Genomic DNA, 22,325 nt, shown 5'->3' on the forward strand with positions numbered 1-22,325 from the left:
TGAGGCCGTCCACAGCCCAGCTCCTTGTACCCCAACTAACCGCGCGCCCGAGCCCAAATCCCCAGCTGGAGGCTCATTAAGGAACCCGCTCCCGAACTAGTTAACGAGGAACAGACACCGGCGGCTCCAGGATGCGATCGCTGTGCCTCGACACTCCAGCTGCGGTGGAAACGTGCTCCCGTCGGCGAGCCCGAGCTCCCTGGGGGTGCCGGGGGCAGGACGGGGCTGGCCCCCACCCCACAGCTGGCCCCCGCTGCAGGGAGGGCGACGGGGCGAGCGGGACCCCCGAGGAACCATCCCCTCCTCGCCCCGCTCCCCTGCACCCTGCCGCCCCCAGCGCCTCCTCCTGCTGCCATCCTGCGGCCGCATCCCCACACTGCACGTGTGCACAGGCTACGGGCACGGGCAGCACCCAAGGGTGTCCCTGCACCCACGGAAAGCGTCCTGCCACCCGCACCCAGCACAGACACCAAACCTCGGCCCCTGCAGCACCGCCGGGGTTGAGAGACGCGAGCCTGGCGCGAGCGCCGTGCCCATGGAGGTGCTGCCCCCCCCCCCCCCCCCCAAAACCGAGGGGAAAGCCCAGGGTTTACCAAAACTCAGTTTATTCCAAACATTAAAAGATTACTTTTTTTTTTTCCTCTCTTCCTCAATCAACCAAAATACTTTACATTTTCTTTAAAAAAATTTGACCTAAGCCGTTGTACGACCCCCAGCCCCCCCACCCCCCTGCCCCGCACACACACCCACCGCTTCCCCCTGTCGCTACAACTTAACGCGTAAAATCTGTCCTCGGAGCCCCCCCTCTCAGTCCAGGTACCTGGAAGGCAGCACGGAAAGAAAAACCGGGGCAGGCCGGGCACAGGGAGCGGGACCAGCTGGAGCAAGAACCGGAGGCGACGGGGAGAGTCCCGCTGGTTGGAGGGCCTAGGTGCATAGCTGGGTTTGGTTTCTGTCTTCTCAGCGAGGCCTTGACAGCAAATGAGGCTCCTTCCTCACCAGACGGAGGAGAAAATCAAACAGAGAAAATCAGAAGAACCGAGTCCCCTCTGTGGCACTGGTTTTGCTGGGTTTCCCAAGGTGACGGGAGCAAAGAGCAAGAGTGGAAGAGATTGTAGAAAAGAGATGGAGGGAGGGAGGTTGGGGAACGTTTGATCCTGCTCCTGGCCTCGCTTCTTGCGGGATTTTGGCTCAGACTCAGAAGTGAAGGGTGGGAGGGAGGAGCCCACCTCCTCCAGCAGCAAGAGTCCCACTCGCAGCACCTGCTCCGCGTGCAATGGGCAGCATCCAGCTGCAGTCCCCCTCCCCAGGCTGCAACACCCACCGTGGGGCACACGAATCCATCCGGGCCAAACCTCAGCACCTCTGCGCCACTGCGAGGTGGGTGTGAGAGGGAAACAGAATGAGAGCTCCCTCCCCACGTCCCCGCCGCACGGGAATGTTTCTGCTGGACTGAGACGTCACCCGACCAAGCCCAGGGGGCTTCCGTGAGTGGCAGCAGACAAATCTGTAAGAGGAGAGACCTGGGCACAGAGGTAAAAGATGTTCAGGTGAAGGGGATGGGGGCAGCACCTGGAGACTTCGGAACCAGGGAACCTCAGGAAGCCTGATGCCCAAACCCTTCCGTGTAGTGAAGCACAAGGCACTCAGCTTTGCTGGGCCAGAAAATATTAAAAAAAAAAAAAGGTGGAAAACCCATCTAGCCACAGCACTGAGACCAGTTTAGGACCAAGCTGAACTGGAGGAGCTGACAGAGCACCTGGCACCACGGGAAGACAGACACTTGCAGACAGAAAACACGAGCATCCCTGCAGATCCCTGCTCCAGCCACGCAGACACCGCCAGGACCCCTCGGGGCCCGGCTCCGGGGGCCCTCCTGCCTTCCCTGACGTGGTCTGCGAGAGAGCGGAGCTGGGAACCAGCCTCCCAGAAAGAGACCAAGGGCAGAAGGTGGGTGTGTGCGCGGGCCCCGCGATCCCGCTGTGCTCCAGCCGCTTCATCAACTCTGCTCCTTGTCCTTGACCAGCAAGACAGTGTGTTGGCCTCCGCTGGACACGGCCAGGACCACGCGGTTTTCCAGCTGCTTGCCCGTCATCTGCACGGGGCTCCAGACGTCGTCCTCCTCCCCGGTGCCCAGCTGGTAGTTGGTGCCCATGCCCCAGGCAAACGCTCGTCCTGCAAGAGAGGCGAGACGAGTTTGGGTTCTGGGTGAAGTTCTGAGATCCCCAAGCAAGGGGCAACCGAAGGGTGCCGGAGAAGCAGGCAGGGGTGAGAGAAGGGAGCTGTTTTGGCCTCCCTCAAGGCAGTTTTTCAGCACGCAGCCTGCTCCCAAGCCAGGTTTCCTGACCCCCCCCCATCCATCAACACGCTGCCTGTTCTCACGGGATGGCAGATCCTTCCCACAGCTGCGGGCTGCACGTGTTCCAGGCAAGCCAACGCAGCGCCGGAGCACACAGAGCTCTCGCAGCAGCCGAGTTCACAGCTCGGAGAAGGGACCAGCAGGTCAGCGACCCCCTCCCGGGTCAACACTCTTCCCCAAACCTCGCCGCCAAGCGCCCACAAAAATATTTGAGCAGCTGCCGCTCGGCTCCCGCGGGCTGGGTGCTTGGCAGGGGCCGCGAGCACCGGGACCCAGCTCGAATCCTGCCCCAGCAGCACGTGATGAAGCCCCGGGGGGGTTGGGTTGGTTGGGCAGCACCCCAGGAGGGACAGACGAGGGGCGGGCAGCGCTCCGTGGGCAGGGAGTGCCTGCCACTCACCGTCACTGCTGACAGCATAGCCGACCGACGCGCCGCACGCCACGGAAGAGATGCTGGGGAGGTCGGGGATGACGGTGGGTGTGCTCTTCTCTTCTGCCCCTTCCCCAAGGCCTAACCGGCCGTACTCGGCCCGGCCCAGGCTGTAGGCTTTACCTGGGGCACGAGATACGCGCAGGAGGTGACTCAAAGTGGAGGGAAGGCCGCTGCAGGCAGACCTTTCCTCCCCCAGGGCTGATCCCAGAGGAGCTGGGAGCACGGCTCCTCCCTGCCACGTCCCGCAGCACGCCCCAGGTCCTAACACGGGGCCCCCCAGCTGCACAGTGGGGGACAGGACCCTACGTGGGTTGCTGTTATCACCCCGGTCTTTGCTTCAAATCCACGCCACTTTTTCAACCGGGCTGTGCTTCTGGAAGAGCCACACAGCCCCTTCCCGGCTCACCCACGCAGACGCTGCAGCCACGCTGCCCTGAACACCAGGGACTCAGAGGGATTCAGCGTTTCCCCCGCACCCCAACACCTCCCCAGCTGGGGCGAGACCCACGGGAGCCCTGCGGTGCTCGGCACAGCTCCCGGCCCCCCCGACCCACTGGGGCTCACCCTCCGAGTCCACGCAGACGGTGTGGTGCTGCCCGCCGGAGAACCCGAGCCAGGACTTGGTGGAGTTCTTGAAGGACGTCAGGTTCTGCGGGGAGAAGCAGGGCTCGGTGCCCTGGGTCCCTGCGGGGCGGGACGCACAAACCCCGGCACGTCAGGAACACGGGCACGGACAGCCCAGGCCAGGCGCCGGCACTGAGCCATCCGCCCGGGGCTCACCCCACTAACAGCCCAGCTCCCCCAGTCCCAGCGCTGAAGGGTATCGCATTTCTGCTCAAATCCACGGGCTGTGAGGGCTGGGACCTAAGCCCAGAGCTCTGCAGGGTGATCCCCCCGCTCATTTCCAGCTCCAGTCTGTCCTACACCGGGCACTGGGAGCGTGCGGTGGGTTCAAGGTGTTCCGGATCCCCACCAAAGCCACCAAGAAGGCAGGAGATCTGGAGGGCCCAAGTAAACTCACCCAGCTGGTGGTAGTTGGAGAGGCCGAACCCGTAGATGTGTCCTTCCTGCGTGACGGCAAAGGTGAAGTAAGCCCCGCAGAAGGCGTCCTGGAAGCGCATCTTGCCTTTGTTGCCTCTGCCTCTGACAGGGACACGCTGCGGGACCAGCAGGCGCTCTGGGGACAAGAAACAAGGCGCGGCATGAGAACTAACGCTTTACACCCTTTGCATCTCCCCTTAGATCACCGAATTCAAGCAACTGATTTACAAACAAGCCCCCTGAGCTGCTGGGGAAGGGACAGGCTCAGCGCTGGAGCCCAAGCACACGGCCCGCTCGCCGCAGCCACGAGCGTCCCCGAGCACCAAAGCCACTCACGCAGCCCTTTCCGCCCTCCTCGGTTGGCGAAGAGCTCCGGCACTCTCCCCAGCTGGCCCTGCTCGCCGCAGCCGCACGTGAACAGGTCGCCGTCCATCGTCAGCATCACCAAGTGGTCGTTCCCTGCGAGGAGACGTGGGAGCAAGACCCAGGGGTCACAGCAAAACCCCAGCCGCCCAAGCTTTCTAGAATTCGGTGGGGTTTGCTGCTTTCTGGAACACTTGAAACACCGAGATCTCTCTTCCTGATCCCATTTCCCCATTTGAAGCTCCACAGAACTTTCACTGGGATGGTTTAGAGGCACAGGTGCCCCCCAGCCTCAGCTGGGCCCTGGATGAATTCCCTGGCTGCTCTGCCAGGGAAAATCCAGAGAGGGTGAGTGCCTCAACCCCACGGGGCGACAGTTAGGGCACTAACTGTAAAGCATTTCAGACCAACCGTAAACTAACTGTACGGCTAAACTGTAAAACATGTTAATATTTCACCCAACCTGATTTAAAAACAACACTGGGGCTAGCAGAGACACGAGGTCTGCGCTCTCAGGAGCCAGAAGGGAGCAAGCAGACCCTTGTACCCAGGAAAAAGGGCACGGACCCTCTGGACCCTCACCCCCCAGCCAAGGCTGAAACAGCCTCGTCCAGCAGCCTGACCCGCGCACACCCAGGATCTGGCTCACCTGAGACAATTTTAATGACAGGTGAGCTGAGCTGGAGGAGCACAGGTACAGAGCTCGTCTTCATAGGCTCCAGCAGGCCTATCACCCCGTTGTTATCCTGGGTGAGGAGACACACGCCCAAGTGAGTCACTGAAGCAGCCCAGCAACCCCCGGCAGAGCTTCCAGAGATTTTCTAAGAAATCGACGTACCCGGAAAGAGCCCCAGACAAAAACCCTGCCGTCATCCGTCAGCGCCGCTGTGTGGCTGTCCCCCGCCGAGACCTGCACCACCTTCTCCTGCAGCTCCACCAGCCCCGGCGTGGTCTCAGACCCTTCTGCCGAGGTGTCGCGCCCGAGGGCGCCTTCGTCGTTGCAGCCAAAGGTGTAGATCTGCAGACAGAGCAAGCCGGTCGGGAAGGGACACAGAAGTCAGCAGGACGTGCGTGAAGCCAGGGGACGGAGCCCCACCAGGCCGAATCGTCCCTCTGCACCCCAAAAACTTTGAGGTCTGTGGCACAGACGCCATCCAGGAGCTGGAGCAAGGGACACCTGCAAGTTGCCACCCCGCAGCTACACGGGGGCGGAGCGGGGTCCGATCCTGACCCCGCTCCAGGATACGAGGACCTCCCCGAGCTTGTGTGGGGGGGTCACAGCTCAGCCTCCCCCACGTCCCCACACTGCCCCCCTCCACCCCAGCCTGAACCGCCGCTCTCACCTTGCCCGTCTCGCTGAGGCACACGGTGTGCATCCCTCCCGCCTCCGCCTGCACGATCATCTCCGGCAGCTGCACCAAGGCTGGCTTCTTCCTCTCCATCACGCCCTCGCCCAGGCCCAGCTGGCCGACGTCCCCCTGCCCCAGCGAAAGCACCAGGCCGGGCTGCGTCCGGTGGGACGGGTGGCTGACTGCGTCGCGGGGCAGAAAGGAGGCATGGGGTGTGCTGCTGGGGTTGGGGAAGGGGGGGGGGGGGGAAACCCTTCCGGTACGGCTGTGCAGGGAATTCGGGGGCTCCCGGGGGAGTCTTCTTACCTTTAAGCTTCTTCCTGGCAGGAGACTCGTCTTCTGGCACAGGGCTTTTCTTTGCGGTGCGTTTTCCTGGCATGGTGGTTTAGACCTAAACAAACAAAGGCGCTGTGAGGGGCTCGCCCAGCCGGGAGCTCGCCGGGGAGCCGCAGCACAGCTGTCAGGATTTTTCTCCGAAGACGATCCCCGGGCCTCCCCTCGGGTCGCTGCAGCCTCCGTCTCCTAAGGGTCTGAGGGCAGAAGAGTTAGGATTCGGGCACCGAGTTAGGATTCAGGCGCCGAGTTAGGATTCGGGCGCCGAGTCAGGATTCGGGCACCGAGTTAGGATTCAGGCGCCGAGTTAGGATTCGGGCACCGACCCCCGCCCCACTTTGAAAACCCCGCATTTTCGGTTTCCCTGCGCGTTTCGCCCGCCGCGTGCTCCCGCTGCCGAGCCTCCTGCAACTCCGCCCCCCCCCCCAAACCCTCCGCTTACCAAACACCCCGCGACCGTCCCAAGGGGAAGGCGGGGACCCTGGGGGCCCCCCCCCCAGCCCCTTCCCCGCGGATCCCCGTTTGAATCTCCCGCCCGTCCGTCCGTCCGTCCGCCCTCCCTCCCTTCCCCGCCACCCCCCTCCGGTTCCGCCGCTCCCCGGCCTTCCCCAGCCCAACACCGAGCTGGGGGGGGGGGCAAACCTACGGCCCCCGTGCGGAGCACTAGGCCCCGGCCCCCCCCCCCCGGTGCCCATCCCCGTCCCTTTCCCTCCCCCCCCCCCCGTCCCCGCCCGGTGCCTCCGGCCCCGGGGCCGCGCTCCCACCTCCGCCGCGCCGCCGCCGCCGCGCTCCCGGCCCCGAGCATGCGCGGGGACGGCCCCGGGGGGGGGACAGCGGGGACCGGGGGGGAGGGACCGGCGCCCTCTGGTGGTGGCTGCGGGGGGGGCCGGGCCTGGCCCCGGCGCACCGGGCACGGGGGGAGCCCCCCGGGGCAGCTGCACCCCCCCCCCGGGGAGGCTGCGGCAGTGCGGGGGGGGAAGCGGGCGGCAGGGACCTGGAGCCCCCCCCCGTGGGGTCTTTTTGGGGGGGGACGAACCCCAGAGCGGGGGGATCCCCCCCGACACTGCACACAAACGGGGGGCTCCCCGCAAGCCCCCCTCCGCCGCCATTCTTTGCCCCGTGAACGATCGGGAACGCGGCCTCGGAGCATCCCCCTCCCCCCCCAAAAAAACCAAAGCCGCCTGCCCCAGCCCCCAGAACAATTTTCAGCCCCCTTTTAGCAAATTCTTTCCCCAAACCGAGCGGCACAACTCGCTCAGCCTCACGAGGGATGCCCCCTGAAGCTCAGTGCCCCCCCCCCCCCCCTTTATTTTTCCTGCAGGGAATTCCCTGCCCAGCCCGCCAGGCCCACGCCCCCCCTTTACTTCTCCCTCACCCCTTCCTTCGCCAGCCCAAGCCCTCACCCAGCACGGGCAGCCGCCCCTCTCCTGCTCACAACGCCCCCAGCCCTGGGGGGGCGCTACAGACTACTTACAGTCAGGGTTAAAGATCCCTGAGTGTTCAGAGGTCCACCAGGAACAAAAGCAGCTCTAAGTCCTTCGCTTAACAGAGGGGAAAGACGCCTAAGTATGGTTACCCACCTCGTAACAACCCTAAAGCCAGGGGTACAACCCCCAGCCCCCCACCCCAGAACTTCTGGTGGCTCTAAGGGTTACAAAACTTCCATTAGTGGTACCCGCACCAGTAATACCCAGTAGTGGTCACGTTGAGCTACAACCTCCCAGTCCCAGGAGCTAAGGCTACTGGAAATGAGGGCAGGCTGAACGCCATCCAAGCGGGGTAGAACCCAACTACACAAAGTCTTTACTTGGGGTTCCCCGAGCTCCACTCAGAGAACAAACCAATGGCTAGCAGTCACACCAGAGAAAACAGCCACACGACACCATTTCAAAGTTCTTTATTTGTCAGGCACAGCATCACAGGTCCCAGAACATTCACAGAAGCTGCGAACCTCCCAGATGGACACCGACCACCAGCTGTACATGACTTCCACACCATACTCCCCCTCTCACCCTCTCCCCCAGCACCAGGCAGCCTCCCCTCACAGCCACAGCAGTTCCCAACACCTCGCTTCACTCCATTTCTTGGGCTCCTTTTCAGGTGCAGGACCAGGAGGTGGTGCTCAGACACGTGCTCTCCCAAGCCGGTATAGATGAGGCATGGAAACCCACCAGAGCCCCCAGCCCTGTGTTCCTCAGGGTGCAGCTCACCCACAGGGGTTCAGCCCCTGCTTCATTTCATGTGCCACCTCATGCAGCAGCTACACAACCCCCCGCAGCCTCCGGGTGCTCTGGTACAGCAGAGAACTGCTCTGGAGGTCACTATGGGCAGAGAACTGCAGGCCCCCAGCACAAAGCACGTGCTCCGAGAAGGTCACCACGTGTAGGCACCTTCTCCCATTTCCAGCCCGCTCTGAACTCTGCAGAGGCTCAGACTGTACACCCTGCAGGAACCGAACCTTGGCCACCACCTCTGCTCAGCATTTGGGCTGGAGCTGTGCTCAGGGCATACTCACCCTCACTGGGTACGCAGACTGCTGTTGGTAGCACTCAATCACAAGCTTTCACCAGTGTCTGCAACAAAAACAAAAAAAATAATCAAGAAAGCTTATTACTTGTGTTCCAAGTGGATTTTCCTACTTATAATCTGGCAGGAAGCACAATTCATTTCGCTAGTCCATCACATACACAGCCAGGAACAGTACAGCCACGTGCTCCCAGCCCTCATTAAGCAAACCACGTGCTTTCCATTCCCCTTCTCCCCAGTTCAGAGCCCAGTGCTTCTGCACCCACATTACTGACACATTTTTCCTGGGGTAAAAAAAAGAAGTCTGCTTTGCTTTGGGACTGATTAACATGGAAGTCCGGGTGAGCGCACATGGGCTGTTCTTGTTCAGATGAGGCTGAGACGACAAAATGGCTGAGCTGGGTCAGGTTTCACAAGGGCAAGGGTCTAAGCCAGGGCCTCCATGACTTTGCACAAATTCGGTTCTGCTCTTTCCCAAATTCACATAACAATACAGCCTCAAAAGCCAATTAAGCATCATTCACCTTCACTTCGTTAAGTTTTTCCCCTTTTTTCTAATATTCAGGAGCAGGCCTCTCACATCAGTCCAACAAAAGCTCAGAATCTAAGGAATGCGCAAGCTAAGCTTTTGCTGTTAAACACCACTACTGGTATTTCATTATTTCAAACCCCTGATCCATTTCAGTTTGCGTAAGCCAGTTAAAAGCAAATACCTGAAACTTATTTAAAGGGGAAGCTATCGAGATGACAAGGTAACTACACAACATTTGTGCAGAATCACTCACCTTCCAAAGCAGCGCTCCCCCCACATCAAATTTTTCAAGTTAGAAACTGCGAACAAAGAAAAGGCATTAAGTAACTGCCCTCAGACTGTCCGACCTGCACCCCCCCCCCCCCGCGTCTCCCCCATGTCCCAAAACGGAGCCGCCCCGTGTAATTTGTTTCCTGCATGGTTTATCTCCTCTGTAACGGCCCGGGGGCTCAGAGAAGCAGTAGGAATATGCAGGCTGCAGACTCGAGGCCCGGCTCGTTCTCCAACGTTGTGGAAGGGGACTGTACGTCACAGGCCCGAGGGCCTACGCTCCCTGCGCCACACGGACAGAGCCATGAGAGAGCTACTTCTCCGGGTGTCCACGTTGGGGCCTGCCCCCCCCACACCCCCTTACACACACACCCCCCCCCCAAGCCTCCCCTCACCCCGTTACACCCTCCCCGTCCCCCTCCCCGCTCCGCAGGCGGACACTCACTCGGGGAGCAGGCAAGCAGAGGCCGGACCAAGCATCAGGAACGAACCTGAGGGAAGGGAGAGGAGGCGCTGAGGGGCGGCGCCGCTCAGAGCAGCCCCCCCCCCCACTCGGGGCGCGGCCGCCCCCTCAGCGCAGGTAGGCCGCGGTGGGCCTGGGGCTGGCTGCGAGCAGCACCGCCCTTCGCAGCCCTCATATAAAGGTCACCGGCTCTATCCACCGCAGCGAGGAGAATGGGAAAAAAACAAGAAATGGGAAAATGGGAAAAAAGAGTGAAAGAAGAAAAAAAGAGGGGAGACCACGCTCACCTTCCACGCTCGCCGCCCGCCGCCGGGGAAAGAGGACGAGAGGCTGCGCGCGGCGGTATTTATAGAGCGCCGGGGGGCGGGGCCTGGGCGCTCATGCGCGGAGAACAAGAGGGAGGGCCGGGCGGCTCGTGTGCAAAAGGGGCGCTTTGGCGGGAAAGGGGCCGGGCGCACCGGGGGGGGGGGGGGGGGGGGAGAGCATGCGCAGTGGGAAGGCGGGAAGGGGGCTGAGGGGGGAGATTTGAATTCTGGAATCGTTGGGGTTGGAAAAGCCCTCAGAGATCGTCTGGTGTAACCGCCCCCTACCACCACCACCACCCACTGACCATGTCCCCTAGCACCACGTCCAACCTCTCCTTGAACACCCCCAGGGACGGTGACTCCACCACCTCCCTGGGCAACCCGTCCCAACGCCTGACCGCTCTTGCTGAGGAGAAATGTCTCCTCATTTCCAGCCTGAACGCACTCATCAGTGAGCCTTGTCTGTAAGGCCACGCAGGATGGGGTCCCAGTTGTGTCCCCAAAACAGGACGGGGGAGGGGGGCAAGATGACCTAGGCCTGGGGGGTGTAACTGTAAAGAATAGGTGAGAAAGTCCTGGTGTGCGCGTGTCCTCACGTGTAAATCACTTAATTTAGTATGCACGCCTAACCTGAAATGAGATAAAGAACGAGATGGCCTGAGCATGCACAAGACCTGGGTTTAAGCAGCAAACACAGTGAGGAAGACTACTGATGGCCACCAGATTCCCCCCCAAAACCACCAGTGGGAACAATTGTGCCAGCATCAGGGACATTTACATATTTTAATGAGTTACGGGAAACTGTATGAATGTGTTGGTTATTTCTTGGAAACCTAATGGATATGCATGTTTTGATTGCATGTAACCGCTGTAGCCCAGATAACTGGGCGCACACACTGGGTGGAATGATCCCGTGTGTCTGGCACCACAATTAAAGAATGCCTGCTTTCTAAAACCCAAATTGAGCCTTAGAGAGTTTATTTGACTGACTTTTAAGGTAATAGTTCAGCCCAGAGCAGAGCAGGCCGAGGGGAGGCCTCATGGCGGCCTGCAGCTCCCTCACGAGGGGAGCGGAGGGGCAGGCGCTGAGCTCTGCTCTCTGGGGACAGCGACAGGACCCGAGGGGACGGCATGGGGCTGGGACAGGGGAGGGTCAGGCTGGGTGTGAGGGAAAGGTTCTGCACCCAGAGGTGGTCGGGCACTGGGACAGGCTGCCCAGGGACGTGGGCACAGCCCCGAGCCTGCTGGAGCTCAAGAAGTATTTGGACAATGCTCTCAGACACATGGTCTGGTTTTGGGGTGGTGCTGTGTGGAGCCAGGAGTTGGACCCGGTGATCCCTGTGGGTCCCTTACACCTCACGATGTTCTCTGCTTCTGGGGAGCAGAGACCTTTGAACCCCCAACCTCCTCCAACAGGAGCCATTTAAAACACAACCAGAGCAGCCGTTTAAAAAAAAAATCCTAAAATACTTTTATTCAATAATTAAAATCTGTTGATGAGGAGACAGATATACAATGCAATGATTTAGTCTACAGCCGTACTGTACACGGGGAAGCTGTGAGGGACGCGCACCCCCCGCGGGCGAAGGCAGCGCCGGGCGCAGGGCCCGAGCCTTGGCATGGCGCGGAGGCAGCGCAGCGAGGCCTGGCCTGCCACGGGGCTCCCAAAAGAGCCCGAGCACCACGCCGGCAGGTCTGCGAACAAGGCGAGCCCTCCTCTTCATTCCCACAACCTGCAGGCCTGTGATACTCCCTTCATGGCTAGTGGCATCTCACACGTGGGTTAGTTCTGTGCATGATACAGCAGTGCGCCCATACCAGATTTTAAACCCAAAGTTCCGGAAGAACCAACTTGAGATTCTCAGAAGAGCAAGAGTATCTATTTTAAGGTCACTTTTTTAAACCTCTTCTCCTCCCCGCACCTTCCACCCACACAGTGAAATTATCAAGTTTCCAGTAGGTTTTGCTGTAAAAAATGAGAAAAGGCAAGTTTCACCCTGATTTGGGAGAGTAAAAAAAACATCTGAGAGGAAGCGACGATAAAAAGAATTTACTACTACCACAGCTTCCCCAAATTAAAAAGTTTTAAAAAGGCAACAGTCATTTCCTGGTTCTGTAATTTGTTAAACAAGCCTAGATATTCTCAAGACAAGATCCATTAACATCACCGCAAGTGTGAGAGAGCAGGGAGGGAATGCTTTATACATTTGTGTTTTGCCTTTTTTTCTGTTTTTAAGTTCTTTCGTTTTGATTTTTTTTTTACAAAAAAGATGCAGCATATGTTAATATCTATACAATTCCCTTCCAGGACAACAAACCGTTGGTCAGTAGTGATTCAGGACATTAAAGATATGACAGACGCGAGCAAATGCAAAAAATTACGAGTCACATGTCAGTTGTCTGCCAGGTCAGCACCTGCACAGGGTTCGCTGTACACAGCTAATATACACGCGTGCTTCCTAGCACATCCACTCTCCATTCCTCAGCTCTCCAACACCAGAGCTGCCAAGTTTTTTCCTCCTCTAGGTAAGGAGGAGGAAACGAAGGGTTTGCACCCAAAAGGAGTACGTACAGCTGAGAACCGGGCCCGTCACGACAGAAAGGGAGCTGGGGAACGAACTGCTCGTTCACACGTGCGTGGACTCCTGGCAGGGATGCTGGCGGCGGAGGAGAGGCGTATTGCTGAGCTGCGCGAGGTATAGTGTTCAGTTCCAGCCTGACGGCACTCGAGACGTGTTTGTTCCAGTGAAATGCTACATTCAGACAGGATTCCCCCTTCCCCGGCCAAAAGCCCTTTTCTGGATATGTTTTGAAGGCAAATCTTGGAAGAGGCGAGGTTCTACCCTTGCTGTATTGCCCAGGAGAGGGACGCAGAGAACTTCCAGTCCTCTTGGGTCTCTTGCTCCTTCTTGGAAGATTATGGTCGATGGTACCTAAAAGCCAAGTGAAAAAAAAAAAAAAACCAACAAAGTGTCATCCTTGGAACTTGGGTTAAACAGTTACTGAACTGAATCATTTCTGAATTCTCAGCCCTCAGTGAAGCTGTTAACAGTTTCACCTCTGCCTTAGAAAGCATTTGTGCTCTGCAAACACTCAGCCACACAGCTTGGGGGCGGGGGGAAGAATCACTCGCGCCACGATGCACACAGGTTACTGCATGGGTCACGTCAGAGCTAACTACCAGTGTGCTTTGTGGCTGTGGCTTCTGCCGCGTGTCTCTAGCCCCAGAAAAGCTCACTGGCTGCAGCCTCACACAGGTTTCAGAAACACCCTAAACCAGCCACTGGCCATTTTGAGTTTCCAGGATCTAAGCCCCAGTTTAGGGAAGAACACCTCTTCGTGTCAGGTACCCCTCCTGTCACCCAACAACACCAAGGTGGAAAGGGATGTTAAATCTGCAAGTGCTGCACAGGTCGTTTCTCCTAAGGATTTAACGCTCTGCCTCCCAGCAGCACCCCTGCAACACAGCTCTCCCGACAGCACAGACTATGCGAGCGCTGCGGTCTCACCGTGTGAACTGTTTGCTCTCCTCGTGGACTTCCATTTCACAGCTCTTAAACTCGTTTAGCTCCTTCCGGATGGCAGCCTGCGTGAAAAGGGAGAGATCTTTACCTCCTGCTGGGGCATATGACCCTCTATCCCCCATTTTAAGTGAGCTCAGACACGGCAAGAAGGTGTTGTGGCTCCAACACTCCTGCTCGGGGCTGATTTCTATCACCTTTCAGTGGTGAAGCGAAGAGTAAAAGCAGTTTTTAAACATAACCCTGAATCCCGCAGCTCCTTTTGGCAGAGGAAGGAGCTCAGATTGCAGCAGCCACCCCAGCTTTCACAGATCCTTCGCACCAGGCAGAATTTAATCCGCCCCACCTCCTCCACACCAAGGCCGGGCAGTCCCCCCAAGTGGCCAGGGAAGATGAGAACAGGCGTCTTCCCCGCCAGCTTGCCTAAGCCTGCCTCAGCCTGTGAAAAACCGCACTCCCCCAACCACCGCCCTGTGCCTTGCACCCTTTTATACCACCCAGAAGCCGAGACAGGTCACGCTGCAGCGCAGGCAGTGCCCGTGTGGGCTCCGTGTCACTGTGGAGGGGGCAGGAACAGGGCTGGGTACAGCACACGTGGGTGAAGCACACTGGTGGTGCTTGGTGGGGTGGCAGAGGGAAAGATGCAGAGGTTAAAAAAACAGAAGAAAGAGCAATTCCTGGCTCTCAGCCTTTTGCTTGGGACACCCTGACCTAGCTCCCTGCCCCGCCTGGGAACAGGACGCTCCCTGTTACCTTGTCAGCCGGTGTAAGCTTTGTCCACGGCTTATCTGCTCGCCGGTCGTAGTCTTGAGCGTCTGTCACTTCCACATATTCGTTAAACCTCAGGATCTTCCTGGCCTGCAGCTCTGCCACCGTAGGCCTTTGGCTAAGCTGAATGCAAGAACAAAAAGTCAGTGTGTGCCTTGTCCCCAGAGCTGCTCAGGAGCTGCCATCCCAGGAGAAACAGAGACCAGTTCCCTCGCTGGGACACCGAGGTCCTGCTCACGATGCAGCCTGCAAGGGACCAGGCAAATCCTCTCACAGACGATTTACCTCTAAGGGGTCTTGTTTGGACCACGAGGCCACAAGGGCAGAACCGAGGCCACAATCCCAGGAAGAGAGAACGAGGGGCTTGGGAACAGCCACTGCAGGGTGGCCCCACATGACACCCCTGAACCAAGCCCATTTTCTGCTTCAGCTACAGCAGAACTCACATTTCGTATCTGCAGGCCCTTGGGAAGATATTTTCCCCAGCAATGTGTAACAGCGAGTAACCTGGGCATCACGGCTAAAAGCAGCTCTGCTCAGCTTCTCCCGAGCTGTTCCTTGGGAAACGAATTTTGGGGAGCATGGTGTGAATGCCGTGGCCACTGAAGTACTGCTGTAACAGGCCAGCACGGGCAAAACTTTCAAGTGCCAGGTGCCAAAACAGATCTCACCCAGCTTGTTACACCTGATGCCAGCTCAGATCCGTCAGCGCCAAAACCGGCTGCGGTGCCAAGGGCCGGCCGTGGCTGACAGACCACATTCTGCAGTCCCCGCAGTCAGAGGGCACCGGGGACAATTACACAACAGCCCCGTGACTTCACCCGCGGCGAGGCGCCTACGACGTGCTCAGAGCCACCACCGTCCCCGACAGCTCTGCCAGATGGCAGTCGCAGCACGACGGCCAGCAGTACCTTTCTGGTGAGCCTGCGTTTGATCTCTCGCTTCTCGGCTTGACGGTCAGCTTCATTTTTCGCTGCCAAGGGAAAAAAAAAGCAATTTTTTTCCCTGTAAGCATCAAAGGTTTTGAAAAGTGCCTTCTGGACTTGAGCAGAGAAGAATGTTGAGCTTTATCAGACTGACTACGTTACCTGCACTCGCTACAGGCAGAGAGAGCAGCCCAACTCCATCCCCTTACTCACTGAGCACTCCACTGAGTGACAGTGGTAACGTGGGCCTTAACATGGCACGCGTGAGTCATTCTCTCCAGCTGCATGTATGTTAAAGATTAATGGCCATGCTGTCAAAATACATCCAAGCCTCTTTGCAGATCGCTCTTCCCCAAAGCTATTATACTAATAGTTTAAAGAGAACAGCAGCGCAGATAAATATTTCAAATGGAAACTTCCTGAACTGACATTTCCCCAAGATGTTTAAAACTGTTGCGGAACAAGGTATGGCCAAGAGAAACACCGCTCACTGAACAACGAGCTGCTGCTTTCTGGACTGTACAGTACGATGCTGTGATGTCTGGACCACAAATAAAAGTCCAGCCCAAACAAAAACCTGTAACAGTCCTTGCTGTGTAACTTCAGAGCAGAGTCTTAACCAGCTCACATATTTTGCCCTGGGGTTTCAGGCAGGGGACTGGTAGCGCTTCCACAATATGATGCTTTGAACTATATTGCTTGGTGCCACTGCTAAAGGCCTGATTTTATCCAGGTTCTAATGGTAACAACGTTCTGGGAAAAGTCAGCAGAACTGCTTTCCTGCAGTGATGTAACCAAAGCATCTCCATCTGCACATTTCAGGCAGACTCCGCATATCCATGTAGTAAAATGTGAGATGGGAAACACGGCAGCTTTTATTACTTAGGACCACCAGAGGAGCATTACTCACGTTGAAGTATGTTCCTCTGCTCCAGTTCTTCTGCTGTCGGTCTCTGACTCAGTCGCCTAAAGAAAAGCAGAACACATTAGGCGCTTGTCATCTGGTCATCCATCAGCGGGGGATGAAGAACACCACTGCTTTTGTGGTCTGAGTGCTCTCAAACCTCCTCAGCGCTGCTCAGTCACCAGTGGAGATCACTGCTGCCCTGTCTGGGGCTCTCCTCCCCTCCACTCAAGCAAGCAGCTCAGCCCCAGGGCCAGGTTAGGGAACTGCTGTGCCCCCCAAAAGCTCAGGGGAAATTTTTTAGGGCAGATGAGCAGAGACTGGAATAGCAGCAGCCCCAGTTTCACCCACCACCATCAGCACTCCGCCTGCATCTGTCCTCATCTTTATAGGCCATGTGTATTTTACGGCAGTAATGCTTCTGTAGTCCTTGAGATTTTCCCCTCCCAAACCATTTAACATCTGGAATCAGGGGCCTGTTAGGAGATATTGCTCAAGGCCAGGAGAAAATTCCAGCCTTTGTAACGCAGGGGGGAAAGCAACACTTGGCCTCCCAGCCCTGATCCGGCAGCACTGCCCCAACCAACCGTGGTGTTCCAGCAGAGGCTGCTTAGGGAAGACACCAGCTTTGTCCAGTCCCACCCCTCAGGCCGTGCCGACGGTTCACACGCAACCCTCCTCTGCTTGTGGTACCTGGTCAGCGTCGACCCGATCTGGCTCCGAATTTGGTTCCACTCCTCCTTGCTCTTCCGAGGAAAGACAAACTTTTCTTCCTGCACCGCGGTTGTGTTCCCCAGCTTCATGGCTAGCGTGTCTTTCCTCTTCACTTTGTTAGCCAGCGTGCCTGCAGGGAGAGTGATGGGATGTGGCCGAGGACGGTGGTGCCTGAGCACAGCCCCTGGCAGTTGCGCTCTCCCCCGGGGTTTGCTTTCCCAGCGCAGCACTACAGCTCCCAGCCGAGCCAGAGCTGGTCACCACAGCAGCAGCCAGCATCCCTGCGCGACGCCAGCAGCTCAGCTGATGCCACCCCACCTGAAGGGGTGGGACAGCACCGGCTACTGCATTAACCACCTGCAGCTGGAGGGAGAGCATCTCACCAGATGAACATGCAGGTTTGGCTGCTGCAGGCTTTGAAAAGGCAGGGGAGAGGACGTGGTACAGCGTGAAACCAAGAGCCAGCAGCTTTGCAGCACTGCGTGAACCAGCCCTTTGATACAGATCTCAACACAGCCAGGACTGAGTTCAGCAGGGGCAACGAGGGAGAGCTGCAATGTCAAAGCCTTACTGTTATGGCTTTCATCTTCCTCCTCGTCCTCGTCATCTTTGTAGAGGATGGGCCCCTCCGAGTCAGAGTCGCTCATCCCTTCGTCTCCCTCCTGCTCCTCTGGCAGGACCTGGGGTACCAGCTTTGGGATGACTGTTACAGACGGCACATCTCCAATATACACACGGGGGCCCGGAGGCTGCTCTTCTTCCTGGTCTTCCTCTTCCTCTTCCTCATCGTCTGGACTAACGAGAAGCACACTATTACATCTCAGCACATCCCACGGGGGCTGGGGAATACCCTGGACATGAAGCCCTGTTAGCTGTGCTTGGCACATAGAAGGCAGGTCTGTGGGGGCCCCGTAACCAGAGACAGAAGAGCCCCGTGACCCTGCTCCGTCCCCTCTCCCCAAAACACAGGGAGCTCTGGGGGGAAATGCCAGAGACAGGTTCACTGCAGAAACAAGCGATCCTCTTGCCACCCTGCGCTGGGACTTTCAGGTTCAGCTCTGGTACCACACGAGACAGCCCCTTTCCCACTTCCCTTTGCAAAAGGCAAGGTTAAGCAGGCCACGACTGGATGAAATCCAGAACCTCGTTTCATCCTAGTGCAATTAAAGACAGGCCAGATTCCTGGCACCAGCCTGCATTTGTACTCCAGAACACATTTCCCTTGGAGTGATAAATTCACAGGACCGGGGTTAACTTCACGGGGAAGACGCACCGGGCCCCTAAGAGGCTGAAAGATTCAGCCAACGGGCAAAACGGTTTCTGGAGTGTTGTAAAGAGCAAAGAAACCAGGGCTGCTTTCTTTGCCATCAGAGCCTGGCTGCGAGAAGCAGGGCGTGCAACTCCAGCGCGCCGGGGAAGCGTTACCGGAGGTGACGGGGGAGGTACTCACACTTTCAGCATCTCGATGGTGACCGGCAGGGACCTCGTCCTGCCCAGCGTGCCGCTGTCCTCCCCGAAGGCGTCGTTCTCAAAGAGCAGCGAGTGGGCTCTGTGCGAGCCGTCGGCAGGCGGCGTGACGGGCAGGGGGCTGGCCAGCGCCTGCTGGATCCGGATGTGCAGCGGGACCGGGGGCAGCCGCGGCAGCGCGTGAGGCTCGCCGAAGCCTTGCTCCGCCGTCCTCTTTGCCGCCTCGGGGGGCCTGAAGTCCTCAGGAGGAGGGGGGGGCTCTTTGGGAAGGTCCAGGGAGCGCGGAGGGTCCGGGACGGGGGTGGAGGTGGGCAAGGGCACGCGGGGAGGCTCCGGCGGTACGTGCGTGGGCAGCGGCGGCGATGGTGAGGGCGGCGGGTACGCGGGGGCCATGTGCATGGGTATCAGCACGGGGCGGCTTGCCGTCACCGTCCTGTCGCTCGGGGGCTTGGAAGCGAGAGCTGCCTCTGACGTGGCGCTAGGCAGGAGGCCTCTCTTCGGCGGGAGAGGAGGGGAAGGCTTGGACAAGCCCGTTCCACTGTTCATCGCTTGAGAAAGTTCAGCTGGAAACCAAAGGAACACAAGAGTTAACGGGGCGTTTGCCGGGTGCCCTTCACCAGCGTGGAATAAGCAGCGAAGGACTCAGAACCTCGGCCCAAACCGCCTCAACTGCTCTTCTGCTACGAGGTGCCAGCAAAAAGCAGCTTGCAAGCCTCCAGTGCGCCCTTCCTGCAGCAAAGGTAAGAGCTGGGAGCGCAGCCAGACGCACGCGGGCTGGGAGAGGTCTGCGCGCCCTGCTGCTGCGGGGGGACACAGCCCCGGCCCTCAGATGGCAGCAGATGGAGCTCACCCAGAGCCAGCACGCAGCCAAGGAAGGCAGGGATGTAGGGCACTTCACGGCTGTATTTACAGCATCCCTTCGCAAAGGAATCCGAGACATGCAGGGCACCCCAGACTCCGGTTGCGTTGACGGTTCCCTTGCACGTTAAAAAAAGAAATAAATTGGGGGTAGTCTCATTTGGAGGCAAAAGGCAGCAGAGCTGCAGGCAGCAGCGTGCCTTCCCCTTCCCCTTCCCCTGCCAGCCCGGCCCAAGGACACCTTGCTGCTCGCAGCTCCTGCCTGAGGACGAGCTTTTGCTCTGCTCCAAAAAACCTACTAACGCTTCCAAAACTACTTAAGAGCCTTGAATCTTCATCGGATTTGTCTGGGTGATGGAGGAGACGGGAAGAAACTGGAATCACATCGCATTAAGGAGAACAGCTGCAGGAGGAAAGCTCTTTAGGTTCCTAGAACACCCTGTAGGCCCTAGGGAAGAAGTTGCACCCATGAAGACCGCTCTGCTCTTGCTGTAGGAGCCTGTAACCTTCAGCATCCATACTTTGACGACTTGTGGGGCTTGGAGAGGTCTCGCCCACCTGCTGGAAGCGGAGCAGAAGACGGTCACGCAGCCGGGCCCCACCAGGGAGCTGGAGGAGTCGCGCACCACAAGAGGGTGCTGCGAGCAGGGAGCGCCCCGCCGAGATAAGGGCGCATAACTGCAGAGAGGTGGGCACATTTCTGGGATGTTTAGCATTTTTAGACTTTCCCCTCGTAGATTAAGAGCCAGATTGTGGAAAACACCGAGTGCCCTCAGCTCCCATCAGCACCGGCCCGGAGGGGTTGCAGTGTCCCCTCAGCGGCGCTCGAAGCCTGGCGGGACCAGGCTCGGGTCACCTTTGGGTAACAGCAGACGGATTTTGAAAGGGACCGAGTAGTTGGCAGGAGAAAGAGGAGACAGAAGAGGGCTGGGCACCACTTAAAGCATCCTCCTGAGCCAGCCAGCACTTCAGCGCGATAAGGAGGGAAGCCAGCGAGTGCCACCACGGCCGGATCCACTGCTCCAGCCCCGACCAGATCTCAGCTGCTGCTCCTGAACCCGCCCAGCACCACGCACCGGGGCCGCGCCGAGCTCCCAGCCGTCCGGAGGGCACCGCGTGCCCTGCTTTCTTTTCCAAGCTGATGCTGATTAAAATCTCTGCCCCCAAGAGCAAGCGTTTCCTCAGCCTTATTTTCAGCTGCTGCCTCAGATGGCGGGACTGCTCGCAGAACGAGCACAATGACCGGCTTCACGGGGGAACAAACGGGCGGTCTGCACGCTGACAGCTCTCCCTGCCTGCGTTACGACAGCAGCAGCACAACAGCTAAAACATGCCCGGAGTCAGAGCATGCACCAGAGACCTCATGAAGCCAGTTCCACTGCTGCTGTTTATCCACAGCAGCAAAACGAGGCTCGCGCAGCAGTGACGGCACGCACAGCTCCGTCATGCCTCTGCTCTCTCCTCCAGGAAACGAGGGGCTGGCAGCTCTCCTCCCTTCTCCTCCACACCCCTGCAGCCACAGGTGCACCCAGCCCCGGATTCTGGGGAGGCTGGGTCCAAACACACGTTGGACAGACTGTCTTCAGCCCCATTTTTTGTTCCACAAGTACCTCCTGCAATTAGTGCTGGGGCATTTCAAATACCATCTGCGACGTGTGCAAGCAGCTTAAAGAAAACAAGAAAGTATTTCATCGGGTGCTCAGGCATGGTCGGGCTAATCAAGCTGGTCTGGCATACAGGAGTGTTTAATACCATCTCAAGGTCACTTGCAAAACCTGCTAGGACAAGGAGAAGCCCCAAACCGAGCAGAGGGATGCAGCCTGCACTGAAAGCAGTGGCCCGGGCTAGCTCAGCTGGTAACTTGCACACAATCTCGGCTTCTACCGCTGCCTCCCAAACCACACCTGCGTAACGCCTCCGCGTTGAGATACCAACACAGACCTGTCCCATCGATCTTCCCAGGAACCTCCCTCCTGACCTGTACCAGCCTCTGCTGGCCCAGTGCAAAGACTAGCAGGTGACCTGAGAAATACGAACAGGCGAGGGACTGAAGTGGTCTCATTTTCCCCAGCAGTGCTTCTAAAAGTCCTGAACAGGGCAGGATCTCAGCTTTAAGAAACTCTTTTCCCAGATCATCTGCTTAGAAACAGAGCTAAGACACTTAATTCTTTCCCTAAGTGTGAAGATTCAGCTCAAATTACACCAGAGTATTCGTCCACGGGACAAGACATACGGACACAAGACTAACACAGCAACATCCTGGCCTCAGACCTTGGAGAAGGTGCCCGGCTATAACCAAGTCTCCTCCACCATCCACGATCCCAGGTGTCCGTGGCTGAATCCCAGCTCTCGGCGAAGCATCGACATTCAGACAGCCGTGCAGCTGACACAGAACTGCCTTCCCCTCTCCCTGCACCACTCCCACCCCCGCCAGAAGCAGGCAGGGTCCCCTCCTGCAGGTAGGAGACGTGCCCGTCCGACAGACAGAGGGGGTGACTTAGGGCAGAGCACCCCAGGAATTACACGGATGCCCTGGCTAAACACCGGCAGATCCTTTAAGCCCAAACTGGGCTGTTTTCAGCAAAAACTGTCAAACGTTTGCGACACAATATTCCCTAAATCATACTAAAACACAGCCTCTCCCCTTTGTAAGGGAATAGCAGAGCGAGGGCTCCAGGACACCCACCAAGGCAGCTTGCAGAGGCACTCACCTATCACCGAGTTGCTGTTTCTGTTGACAGGCTTGGGCGGCGGGACGGGAGGCTGCTTGGCAGGAGCTGTGCTGGTCGTGCTCACGGGAGCAGTAGTGTTGGCACCGGCAAGAGCAGGGGGCAGAGTCCTGGGGGCTGGGGAGGGGGCAGCTGTGGAGCTGGCTGTCTTTGCTGCGACAGGGGCTGGGGTGGTGGGTGCGGGTTTTGCAGCGCTGCTGGCAGGTGCAGGATCCTTTGCTTGCACCTCGTTTGCCTCCTGGGACGTGGAGGGAGGTCTTTTTGGAGGAAGAAGAGGCTGCCTGGGAACGTGGGGCTCCTGCGGTGGCTCCGATTCGGGACCAGGTTGGCTGCTGGACGAGCCTGCAAGGTGAGACAGCTCCGTTTAAGAGGCTGGAAGGCCCAGGGGGGGGAGGAAGAATCAGATGAGAATTCAAAGCTACTCCTATCAGAATCTGAAGCAACCAATTCTGCACATTCTGGTT

General features: G+C 58.2%; 2 protein-coding genes and 1 long non-coding RNA gene across 12 annotated transcripts in view; 1 reads left to right on the forward strand and 2 right to left on the reverse strand.

The window, feature by feature from the left end:
- Positions 1-588: 588 nt before the first annotated feature.
- RCC1 (regulator of chromosome condensation 1) lies at positions 589-10,015 on the reverse strand. Of its 5 annotated transcripts, XM_083809939.1 has the most exons (14): positions 9,957-10,015; positions 9,652-9,697; positions 9,190-9,235; positions 8,394-8,451; positions 7,353-7,419; positions 5,852-5,936; positions 5,540-5,727; positions 5,035-5,214; positions 4,846-4,942; positions 4,170-4,292; positions 3,814-3,969; positions 3,357-3,476; positions 2,760-2,912; positions 589-2,175 (listed from the first exon to the last, which is right to left on the reverse strand). In XM_083809939.1, the coding sequence occupies exons 6-14, from the start codon at positions 5,922-5,924 to the stop codon at positions 2,000-2,002; spliced, it is 1,266 nt and encodes a 421-aa protein (XP_083666065.1). In that variant the 5' UTR covers positions 5,925-5,936; positions 7,353-7,419; positions 8,394-8,451; positions 9,190-9,235; positions 9,652-9,697; positions 9,957-10,015; the 3' UTR covers positions 589-1,999. The 5 variants fall into 5 exon arrangements, with proteins under 5 accessions (XP_083666065.1, XP_083666063.1, XP_083666064.1 ...); XM_083809937.1 differs by lacking the exon at positions 7,353-7,419; XM_083809938.1 differs by lacking the exons at positions 7,353-7,419; positions 9,957-10,015 and having other exon boundaries at positions 9,652-9,932.
- LOC310885979 lies at positions 9,872-12,161 on the forward strand. Its single transcript, XR_014575057.1, has 2 exons — positions 9,872-10,011; positions 10,591-12,161. It is a non-coding gene; the product is annotated as an uncharacterized lncRNA (long non-coding RNA).
- PHACTR4 (phosphatase and actin regulator 4) overlaps positions 11,421-22,325 on the reverse strand; it is a 64,074-nt gene continuing 53,169 nt past the window's right edge. For all 6 annotated transcript variants that reach the window (XM_083809924.1, XM_083809921.1, XM_083809922.1 and 3 more), the window contains 9 exons: positions 21,844-22,203; positions 18,258-18,837; positions 17,379-17,602; positions 16,787-16,937; positions 16,100-16,155; positions 15,175-15,236; positions 14,249-14,386; positions 13,484-13,560; positions 11,421-12,907 (listed from right to left, as the gene is read on the reverse strand). In XM_083809924.1, the coding sequence (XP_083666050.1) occupies positions 12,892-12,907; positions 13,484-13,560; positions 14,249-14,386; positions 15,175-15,236; positions 16,100-16,155; positions 16,787-16,937; positions 17,379-17,602; positions 18,258-18,837; positions 21,844-22,203 (1,664 nt within the window). In that variant the 3' untranslated portion in view covers positions 11,421-12,891. The remainder of the gene's footprint in view (positions 12,908-13,483; positions 13,561-14,248; positions 14,387-15,174; positions 15,237-16,099; positions 16,156-16,786; positions 16,938-17,378; positions 17,603-18,257; positions 18,838-21,843; positions 22,204-22,325) is intronic.

The sequence above is a fragment of the Anser anser genome, assembly GCF_964211835.1.
Source record: "Anser anser genome assembly, chromosome: 24".
Lineage (NCBI taxonomy): Eukaryota > Metazoa > Chordata > Aves > Anseriformes > Anatidae > Anser > Anser anser.

What these genes read in the sequence shown, in the direction of transcription:
- RCC1 (XM_083809937.1), bottom strand. Translation starts at nt 5,924, where the DNA reads ATGCCAGGAAAACGCACCGCAAAGAAAAGCCCTGTGCCAGAAGACGAG. An exon ending in GCCTCAGCGAGACGGGCAAG is followed by an intron (nt 5,215 to 5,539) that starts GTGAGAGCGGCG and finishes CTCTGTCTGCAG; the next exon opens with ATCTACACCTTTGGCTGCAA. An exon ending in CTATGCTGTCAGCAGTGACG is followed by an intron (nt 2,176 to 2,759) that starts GTGAGTGGCAGG and finishes CCTCTCTTGCAG; the next exon opens with GACGAGCGTTTGCCTGGGGC.